Source organism: Miniopterus natalensis, chromosome 11 (assembly GCF_054644295.1).
Source record: "Miniopterus natalensis isolate mMinNat1 chromosome 11, mMinNat1.hap1, whole genome shotgun sequence".
In the NCBI taxonomy this organism is placed as follows: Eukaryota; Metazoa; Chordata; class Mammalia; order Chiroptera; family Miniopteridae; genus Miniopterus; species Miniopterus natalensis.
The window spans coordinates 12,977,471-12,987,795 of NC_142091.1; the positions used below are offsets into that span (position 1 = coordinate 12,977,471).

Below are 10,325 nucleotides of genomic sequence, written 5' to 3' on the forward strand. Positions count from 1 at the left end.
TGGAGGGAAGATGTGCTTTTTGGTCATATTAATATTTCATTGACTAAAGTTACATACAAAAACCTAATGATTCATAAATGTCTTTCTCTGATGTTGCTCCAAGGTGTACATATACCCTCATTTAAAGGGGAGGCCGACTTTCACTTTTCTGCCATCACAGCTGTGTCTACTCTCTGTCCCCGTGGGAGCCAGGGCACCTCACCACGCTAAAATAATTTCAAATTCATGAGTAAGATGAGACTATTGAAGAGTCATTATGATTTCCAGAAGTAAGTGATACTATTTAAGCCAACTGGAAATTATTATTCAAAAATTAAAAAAATAAGCCAACACTTAATAATACAAAATTATTTATTAGTAAAAAAAAATTAGAATTTGTTCATTACATAGAAAAGTAAGACCACTGAATGTTCCCTAAAACTTGAACTGTAAGCATTCAAAGTAGGAGTGACACAGTGACCGGGTCTGAGGACTTCATCTTAATGCCTAAGTTAGCGTCAGAAACTGGAAAACAGGGACATGTAAACTGCACCTGTGTTGTGCTGTTAACAGGTTGCCTATTTCAAGTTGTCATCTGGCATGGCAGAAAAACAGACATGTGCGTGCCATGTTCCACATGAATGAAATTCTATGAGCTATAGCAGATGTCACAGTTTGTTTCCCGCATGTAGAAATCACTGGCTGCTGCGGCCGAGGGATCAAAGTTCACACAGTCTGTGCCGGGGCAGGAAAAGTACTCGGATGCTCTGATGGTGGCCAAGTGCTCTGCCTCGCAGGACACACAGTAGCAGCCCGAGGTCGGGGCTGGGAAGAAGCAGTCGTACTGGGCGTGCGAGGCCAAGTGAGGGTAGGAGTAGTCTTCCGAGGGATAGCCACAGTTTCTGGTGTCGAGAGAAGGGGGGGAGCTGTAAGTCTCCGGAGCATACGAAGGTAGGTGAGCTGGCGAGTAACTGAAGTCCAGGGAGCCAGAGAGAGTGGAGGAATCTGAAGGTGATCCTGGGGTCTAGAGAAAGAAAACCAAGGAACAAAGAGCTTGATAACTTAGACAGGATTAAAAGGACTGAATGGAATGGATTTAATAACTCAGAGTAAGAACATCAGGGGTAAGGAAACAAAAGACCCAACCCAACCCAAGTGCACAGTCATTTTATTTGCTGATTGCGTGATTTCATGACACCACATTCTATATTTACCTATTTCTTTCCCAACAATAAATTGCCTTGCTTCACTGGCTTCCTTTGTTGTAACCATACTTTAGAGGATGCTTTGTCCTTAAACCGCAAAATCCCATTGTGCTGCAAGTCACCTGCCCACCGAATCCTGCTGTGTGCCACGATATAAGCTTCGGGCACAATGTAAGCTGCAGGTGGCACCTTGGACGTTTGTCCACACCCTTGGCTGTGGAGAGCAAGGTGAACACACTCAGGTAGAACTGGGGCCTTCAATGATCCAGTGTCCGGGAGACTCCAAGATGCGAAACTACTCTTGCTGTCACTAAAGTTTTGTCCCCTGACGAGAAAGGTACCTTCTGCTTTCCCTTAAGCAGGTCTACAGTCATTACTGAGAAAGCCTAACTTGGAAGCTGGGCGGGAACCGGATGACTGGGGGCCCTGTGTGCATATTCTGTGCAGTTAATTTCCTATCCCCTTAAAATTTAGTCTCATACCTACACAGACTTTGGAAAAATAGAAATAAAAAAGGATTTATTTTTAAAAACTTACTTCTTAAGGTTTAGAAAAATCTAATAATATCTAAAAGACTTCTAAAACAGCTGGTATCCAACTGATGCAAACATGACTACATTTTAAGTAACACATTTTCAAATGTTTGAGGTCCATCATGAACGGACCATCCACATTCTTTCAAGCATTATGGTTTCATTTTTCTTGACCATCTCAGACCCAAATGAGTTCTTGTGCCTAAGCCAGACCAAAACAACCAGTTAGTCTAGCCAATTTAATGTCAAAAATCAAACAAAACCCATTTATCAAAATGACAGTTTGGTACTGTGTAGATTCGGCCTTAATTCCATTTTCAAGAACCCCCAAATCCAAGGGCCACTGTTTAAACCAGTGACTCCCAATTAGTAAATGTCTTAATTTTATAGTTTATAAATATTAAGTGTATGTTGCCAAGGGACCTGTTTATTGCTTGGAAAATGTGTGCTATTTCTACCTCCATTGAGTTGTAAACAGTTGTCTGCTTGCTTCGTGGAGGATGTCCTTGTTGACAGTGTTTGTACACTTTCTCCAAGATGATGCAAACATTCTTACAGAGCGTTGTTACCCCATAATAAGCAATAAACAGGTTTTGTTGAGAACTGAGATAAGTTACCAGGCTCTGGTTGAGGCAGAAAGGGGCAGCCTGGAAGCTGTCCGGGAAATAGTGTGGAGCACTCTGCATGGAATTGAGCAAAGGGTCTGGGTGTGTCTCTGTCTGAAGGTAGGAATCCAAGATCTGGTCGAGGCAGCTTGGGTTTTCTTCACAGGAAGCACAACTGGAAAATTCTCGGGGTTGAAAATAATTGGGTGTGGAAGAAATAGACTCAGGTTCAAAATAGACTAGAAGAGAAAGGAAAAAGATTTTTGTTTTGTTTAAAACTTTCAGTTATGGATTTGAATGAAGCTCTATTCTACATTCTGAATATTTACTATGTCTAAGGGAACATTTACTAGGTCTAAGGGGCTTAAGAAGTTCCAGAAGAGTAAGCAGTCAGGCAATTTGGATTTTTCAGTTGCCTTAGCTAATTCAAGTTTCAGTGAAATGAATCTGCCTAATAATATGAAAACTGGCTGTGAATGTAGGTAGGGCTAAAATAAAAGGATGGAGGTCCACCCTTTGACTAACTGACAGAGTCAAATATTGGCTCAGGCCTCCACTTCCTTGGACCATAAAAAGCATCCACATTCAGCCCCTGTCTGCAGGCCAAGTAAACCTCTCAGAAAGAGCTTAGGAAGTTGTTTGAGGCATTAGGAAAACTTCTGATGCCATGGGAAACAATTCTCTTGATTCCTAAACATTTTACACCCACTCAGCAACTTAAATTTTGAGGAGTGATATAAATAGACACACAAGTTATAAAAATACAAACCAGGAACATAGAAGACAAATGAGTACTGTTCTAAATTACAAAAAGCAAAAATCTTTTCTTAATGTTAAAGTGAGAATGGAATTAAAAATAAGTTGTTACTACCAAACAAGAATAATGCTGAAACTATGGCTCCTTTTCTATTTTAGTATTAATAGGCCCAATATGTGGTTATTATCCTAAACATGCTCAAAGAAGATAGGTTTAGAGTGTGTCCATCAGAGGGGTTCTTTGAAGTCTTGAGGTTCCTTTGAGGTTAAATGCAAGTGGCAAATACAGTGGTGAGCTGCCATAAGCAGGTTCCCTTGTATATGAGCTCTTTAAACTCTTAGCTGTTAAGTGGGGTAGGTAGGAGTGTTTACGTAATGAGTTACTCGCATTGGGCTGAGAAAACTCACAGCTGTTTGAACTGCTCTCTGGGGAGAGAGAGAGGAAGGGGAGGGAAGCCCCGGTCGGCCAGACACTGAACAAGAGCAAAGGCAGGACTCTAGGAGCCTCAGAGTGTTCTGTAGTCCATCTCACGGTCCACGAGAAAAGGCAAGTTTCTAAAAACAATTCTGGCCTTTTAGTCCAGTTTAGTTACATGGAGATGAGGAACTGGAATAAATGAGGGAAACAAGCCCTGGGTAGAGTTGACAGGGAAGAAGAGACAGTTCCGAAGAAGGAAACAGTTGCGCTTGTTTGCTTGCGGGGCTTCCATCTGGAGGCGCTGCGCCTTTTTCACCTTCTGATTGGTCGGATTGCAATTAAATGGTGGTGCCTTTCTTAACCCCTGAATCGAGCTTTGACAGACTTTCGAGATGTGATTTTGAAAGAGTGTTTGAGGGAACTGTAATGCTGGCTGTACTGACCTGCAGAAGGTGGCGTGACTGGATCTGAACGGTGGACGCTGTTCCCTCCGGACAGCTGCCAAAGCAAGAACAGGACCATAAAGCTAAGCGAAAGGCAAGTTCTGTGCAGGGAAAGCTAAGACATTTTGATGGAACTATGTTGCCTTCTGCTCTAAGGTAAGCCGGATTCTTTCTTCTAAAAGAGTTCAGTACAAACAGTGTTATATTTTATTTAGATTCCATTTTTAGGTTTGCTTGGGGATTTTTTTCTAATATTAGATTCTCTCACATAAATTTTAAAGGCTATTAATTTGGATAAAAATTTAATTTAAATGATTTTTATATAAAAGAACTATAATAGTTCAAGAAAACTTGGTAAAGACCTTTCTATTAAGCCATTCAACCTGAAATCAACAAGGACTTACATTTATTTAATCCCAACTCTCATCACATAGTCAATCCTTTTCTTCAAAATTTAACATTCTATCTGGCTACTTATCCTTAGGAATTTGTTTTTTCCAAAGGACACAATTCCCAACTTTGTTGATCCCAGATAGCTCAAAATATTCACATGTTCTTAGTAGCTATGAAATACTAAAAAAATAAAAAGAAAAAAACTTCTTAAACCTGTAGTCAGTGAGTTGGAGCCTGTCTATATACTAGTTAATGGTCAGGAAATATTTCAACTCTGTATATTTTCTACTTTATTTTTATAAAAGTTGCTTTTTCCACTATTATAAATACTTGAAGCCTATGAGGTTGCTCCTTTTAACTATTGAAAGTAAAGCAGCCTGTATCTTCTAGTTGAATTGATAATTTTACTAACCAAGTAATTTAGGATGTATTATTACTACTTTTTTAGCTTTCAGGTGGTGGCTTTAAAGTTTAAAGGGACCAGCACTGGTCTGTGATTCTGTGCTGAGCTCACCACACCTCTCTCTTGAGTCACAAGGCATGCTGACTCCCATACACAGAGCCGCTGGGAGAGCACAGCCAGCCACGGCTGAAACAGGAGGTAGTGTTAATTTTGAAAACGATCCATGCTGTAATGTCATGAACCAGGAAGCTGGAATCCTTCACCAGCTTTTCATGCAAATATTTGGCTGCAGCTTGATCTGAAGGACTTGGACAGAGTGGGTTTTAAAAACTGCTTCATTGTAGAGCTCTCATTAACCCCACTCCTGCCCCCCTTCGCCCCAATGGTCTGTTTATCTGCCTCCCCACCTTATCTCCCTCAGGTATGTTTACAATATCCTATTTGATATTATCTTTTTAGTCATGAGTTCACTTTCTACTTTGCTCCAAGAATACAAAGAAAGGCACCTCTCTCTTAGATTTCAAACAGCACAAAAATCCACAATCTACAATTTAAAAAACACATCAAGGTTGTTAAAAAATTAATGGTTAAAAAAAGAGTAAATTATATCTTTTGATAAGTGCTAGCTCAAGTTCCCCTTTATCCTAAAGGTAAAAGAATTGTGTGTGCGTGTGCGTGTATAAGGCCGTTTGCAAATTGATCTGGCCTGGCCTAAATAAGTTTTCTTAAAAGTCAAATTTACAAATACTGCGCGCACACATCTCTCCTGGTACTGTTTGAGATCCTGATATTTATCTCTCAGTCTATAACTTCTGTTCACAATTGCCTTCTTAAAATTTCAAATTGTGGATACTACTGATTTTATAACAAATTAAGATAAATTTCTTCCTGCTTTGTATATTTTATAAAATTAACTCTTTCCTTGGCTTAAAGCTTCCTAGAGGCGTCCTTTAACCACTGAACAGCTTGGAGATCATCTCTATTAAACCAGAAAGTCTACACCAAGAGTCTATCTACATTACCCCCTGGCATCTGCCATCCTTGCCTACTGAGCCTACCTTCACAGCTTTCCTGGAATCCCAGATCCTTCTGATGGTTCCCACGGAGGGATGTACATCTGGCTCTCGTAATTAAATCATCTGTGTGTACTCTTCCTGCCTGTGAGGGCATGGGCGGATGGATATACTAGACAAGGAACCTCTGCAAGGTACTGGCTTGGAAGTACTGCTTCATTATTTCTCAGGGGGGAATTGAGAAAAACTTAGATAAGTCAAACCTCTCCAGGGAACAGATCCTGGTCAGATACACAAGTGAAATATTTAACCCTTGCTTTCCTTCCTGCAGCTAGCTAACAGGGGATCAGAGGTCAAACCAATCTGCAAGAGGCCAACAGCCATAAAATTGCCGTGCCCAGTGGGACTTCTCCAGGCGCAGCTGAAGCAGAATTCTACCATGTACCAAAGCTCCGTAATGAAAGATTACATTTTGTTATGAACGTTTTGATGATTTTTGTTTTTTGCTCCAGAAGCACTTCCCAGTTCCCTTGCTCCTGGTTTTATTAATTTGTAATTATTTCTGAATTGAAGGGGTTGATGGTTGAGGTTACCAGACTCCTGCTCAGGGCAGCTGGATCTGCAGAAAGATGAATTTAGGGAGCCAACAGGTGGGAAGGTTTTTTGTTTTTTTTTTGTATTAAGAATAAGACCTTGGTTGTACTTTTAGTTTTACCATCAGGAACTGCAAGACTCAGCTATAATAGAGGTGTACAGACCCCTGATCTACTCAGCTCGCCTGGTTATTATAAGAACTAAATGAAATGAGTATGCACAAAATGTTTTAAAAGACCCACTGTAAAACCCTCCACAAGTGGAAGGAAATCTTACTGTGTTAGCAGGAATTCTGCATAGGGAGGTGCTAACTTCCCCAGCAAGTTTAAAATCTGTGCTGTATGTGCCATATCACAGCAAGGTCACATTTGAGCCTCTAAGCTCTGAGCAAAGGGTGCATATGAATGTCACTGAAAAGCCGGCTTTCAAGCCTTGGTTGTAATTTTACTGTAGTTGCTTTTCACAAATAATGATGATAGCTAACACTAACTGAGCATTTACTATGTGGAAAGCACTCTCTAAGTGCTTTCTATGCGATAATTCATTTAACCCTCACAAACTCTTATTATCTCCAGTTTAAAGATGAGAAAACAGAGGCAAGAGAGGAGAAACAGCTCCTTCAGAGGGTACATACCGCAGAGGCGCTGAGATCTGAGCCCAGTCCACTGGCTCTAGAACCTGTGCTTGCCATCCCTACATCACTTGCCTCTTCCCACAAAGGCCCATTTCATGAAGCTGTGCGCTGCATACAAATAGCACCAGGCACAAGACCCACTGTGGGGCAGATGCCAATAAGCTGGAGACAGCACCAGTGCTGATACTGGGCTCCAGCTGTCAGGTCCTACACGCACACCTAAATCAACCCATAAGCAACCGTACGATCAAGGCCTTTCGGTGAGGCATTTCCCTCCCTTGGAGGATAACCCGACCTACTTTATTTGGCCCTGCTGCTGCCCTGAGAGCTCTTGGCAGTCCTATCTGCTTAGAATGTATATAAGTGGCAGGGGACTCGTTTGGCGGTCCAGATCAATCTCGTGATAATCTGGAACTACATGAGGCTTCATTACATCTTAATGAGGTGGTTCTACATTCCAAGCGGTCTCCTCTGCAGAGACATGGCCCCTTTCTGTAGGAAACTTTTAGGGACTGGTGATTTACAGATAAATGACCTCAGAGGCTGGGTTCCAGAAGAATGACGAGGAAGGGGGTCTGCTCCACAGAGATTCTCTCCTTGAAGGGCTTCCTAAAATGACGCAAGTTTCTGGGAGAGATTTTCTTTGCATATCTGAGGGCACATCCACTGTCTTTCTAACAGAGTAACAGCCTACTTACCTGCTGGCTGCTCCTCTCCCTACACAGGATCAACAAGCCCTTCTTACTCAACCAGGATCAATGAGGGGTGGGCTCCCCAAATCCTGAGCCCTACAACATGCCACAGCTGCTCTTTGTGGCTTCCTGTGGTGAACCATGATGAACAGGGTACTAGATTTATGAGAAAAGCTGAGGAAGGCCAGGTCTGGGGGTGGTGACTGGGGCCCAGGGTGGCCTCCACACCTTCCCAGGCGCAGGGCTGGGTGACGCCTAACAAGAGTAGGGAGTGAGTGAAGGGTTTATGCTTACAGTTCCCCCTGAGGCTGCCTGGTGAGCCCTTCTCTGCTGCAGCAGCTCCTTCACCGTGATCTTCACCCGGACACCTTGATAGACCTTCGGTTTTTCTGGGGAAAGATAACTGAGTCAGTGGTCAAGTGTGAGGGCTGGGTGTCAGGCCGGGGTGTGGGAGTCCCCTTTACAGACATGGCACGTGAGCCCAGGTTTCTAGGTTTGGAAAACACAATGAGAATGCTAAAAAACAAGTGGGAAAGACACTCAAAGTTCTCAAACTTGAAGGGATGGGGAGAGGCTGGGCAGGTTGCAGGGCCTCCCGGGGAATCAGAACATATGGCAATCTGTGGGGCCACCCACCTCAGGTTGGGTCCTATCCCTAACCAATAGCACACAGGTTTTTTCTGCTTAGGAATGCGGAGACCAGTCCAGGGGAGCTCACCATCTCGGCTAACTAAGATGGGGGGTGCCTGGGCCCAGCCTGCTGGCCTGGGAGAGGGCGTTAGGGACCAGGGAGGGGCCAGGCACTGGCGCAAGGGCGCTCTCTGGCCTGTGGCTGCTGACCTAGCCACCCCACGGTGATGCTCCACTGCTGTGCAATCTCTGAGTCCCTTCCGTCTCCACAGGCCAGGTGTGGCTTCTGGGGAGGCTCCGACCTCTACGTGCCCTTGGTCGGGAAGCCAGGGGGCAGGCTGTGAGGCTGGGCGAGCCCTGTCCTTGGGCCAGCGAGGGGCCTGCCAGGCTGACCCCCGCAAAGGCCCAGGCCCAGGGAGCTCCGTCCCTCCCTTCTGTCCCTCTCTTGCCTGCGTCCCTCCCTCACCCCCTCCTCCGCCTCTCCCGCTCCCGGCCTTTCCCCCTCCCTCCTCGGGCCTCTCGCGCTCTCCCCTTCCTCCCGGCTCTCCCCACCCCCTCCCTCCTGGGCCAGGCAGTGCTCCGCCGCGCGCGGAGGCTCGGAGCCGAGTCCGCGCAGCGCGAGCTCCGGGAGAGCGGTGCGGACACCCCGGGAGTCGCGCGCTCGGCTGGGAGGTCGCCCTCCGCAAGGGGCGGCCCGCGGGGCCGGGGGCCGGGCGGACGGCCGGGGCGCGCGGGGCCAGCGAGGGCGCGCCCGAGGCTCGGCGGGGAGGGAGCCTCCGCGCGCCGGGAGCCGGGCGGCCGCGGCCCCGGGACCCCGCCGAGCCGCAGTGAGTAGGTCGGGCCGGGCTGTCAGGTCCCGCCGGGCCGGGCCGGGCCGGGCCGGGCCGGGCCGGGCCGGGCCGGGCGCACGTTCCCGCTCGGGAGCCGCCGCGGGAGCCCCGTGCGCGCCGACTCTGACCACCTTGGAGTGAGCGCCCGGGAATCGCTCGGGGAGGGGCCGGTCCCCGCGCTTTGGGGCGTTCGCGCGACCAGCCTGGGCGCCTGGCGACAGTGCCAGGCCGCCAGCGCCTCGCCTGGTCATTGAGGAGACCGCAACTGGACATTAGGGAGCCCCCAGGCCAGGTCCGGGGAGCTAGGGGTCTCCCCAGGAAAGGAGGTTGCTCTGTTTGTCGCCCAGACCCGGGGGATCCTGCGCCCCGCCCGCAGGGCCTGGGGGCCGCGTCCTCTCCGCGGTCCAGCCTCTCCTGCCATTTCCTCGCGGGGTTCGCGGCTCCGCGGGCTGCGGGCGCGCCTCGGGGTCCGCACGGGGACCGCCGCAGTTCAGCTCTGCGCGCCCCGCACGCCCTGCTCGCGTCCCGGGCTCACCGCGAGCCTCTAGCTCCCCCCGCCGCCGCTTTTGGGCGCGCAGAATCCGCGCCGCGAAGTCCCCGGGTCACAACTGTGGCAAAGTGGGAGGGAGCGTGGTGGGCCGGGGTACGCGGACGGCGGCACCAGCCAACTAGGCATCTGGGGCCCTGCTCTCAGGAGCAGGGGCCGGGCGGGGGCGGCCACAGTGTGGCCCGTGCCCTCTCCGGATCCCCGGCACATCCTTGTATGCTCTGACTTTGTGCCTCTCTGTTTTATGCAGGAAAAGCTGTGGAAATACACCCAGATCAAAGTGCCCCTGGCCCGCGTGACCCTACCCCAGGAGAAGCAGCTGAGTTACCGGACATGGTGGTCAGCAGAAGCTGGGTCTGTGGCTGGATGCTGCAGCTGCAGGGACTCAGCGCCTAGGAGGGCTCCTGTGCAAGGAGAGAAGCAGAGATGCAACATTTTAAAGTTTCACAAAGCATCCAGCTGCATCCAGGTTCCTGGAGCAGGAGACAAACAGAATTAATGTTTTATACCTTCGGGTATAGGTTTGAGTTTTTTCCCCCTCATGCCAAGTATTTAAAACCTCTAGAAACCCATGATTTGACAATCAATGATTGCGCGGTACTTTCAATTTGAATATTCAAAGGCTTAACAAAATGGACTATCTTCTGCAG

The 10,325-nt window shown here is 47.5% G+C and overlaps 1 protein-coding gene across 1 annotated transcript; it reads right to left on the reverse strand.

Moving 5' to 3' along the window:
* Positions 1–339: 339 nt before the first annotated feature.
* POU2AF3 (POU class 2 homeobox associating factor 3) lies at positions 340–4,302 on the reverse strand. Its single transcript, XM_016203578.2, has 3 exons — positions 3,940–4,302; positions 2,335–2,561; positions 340–1,003 (listed from the first exon to the last, which is right to left on the reverse strand). Exons 1-3 carry the CDS (start codon positions 4,016–4,018, stop codon positions 629–631), a joined length of 681 nt encoding a protein of 226 aa, XP_016059064.2. The 5' UTR covers positions 4,019–4,302; the 3' UTR covers positions 340–628.
* Between the last annotated feature and the right edge of the window lie 6,023 nt (positions 4,303–10,325).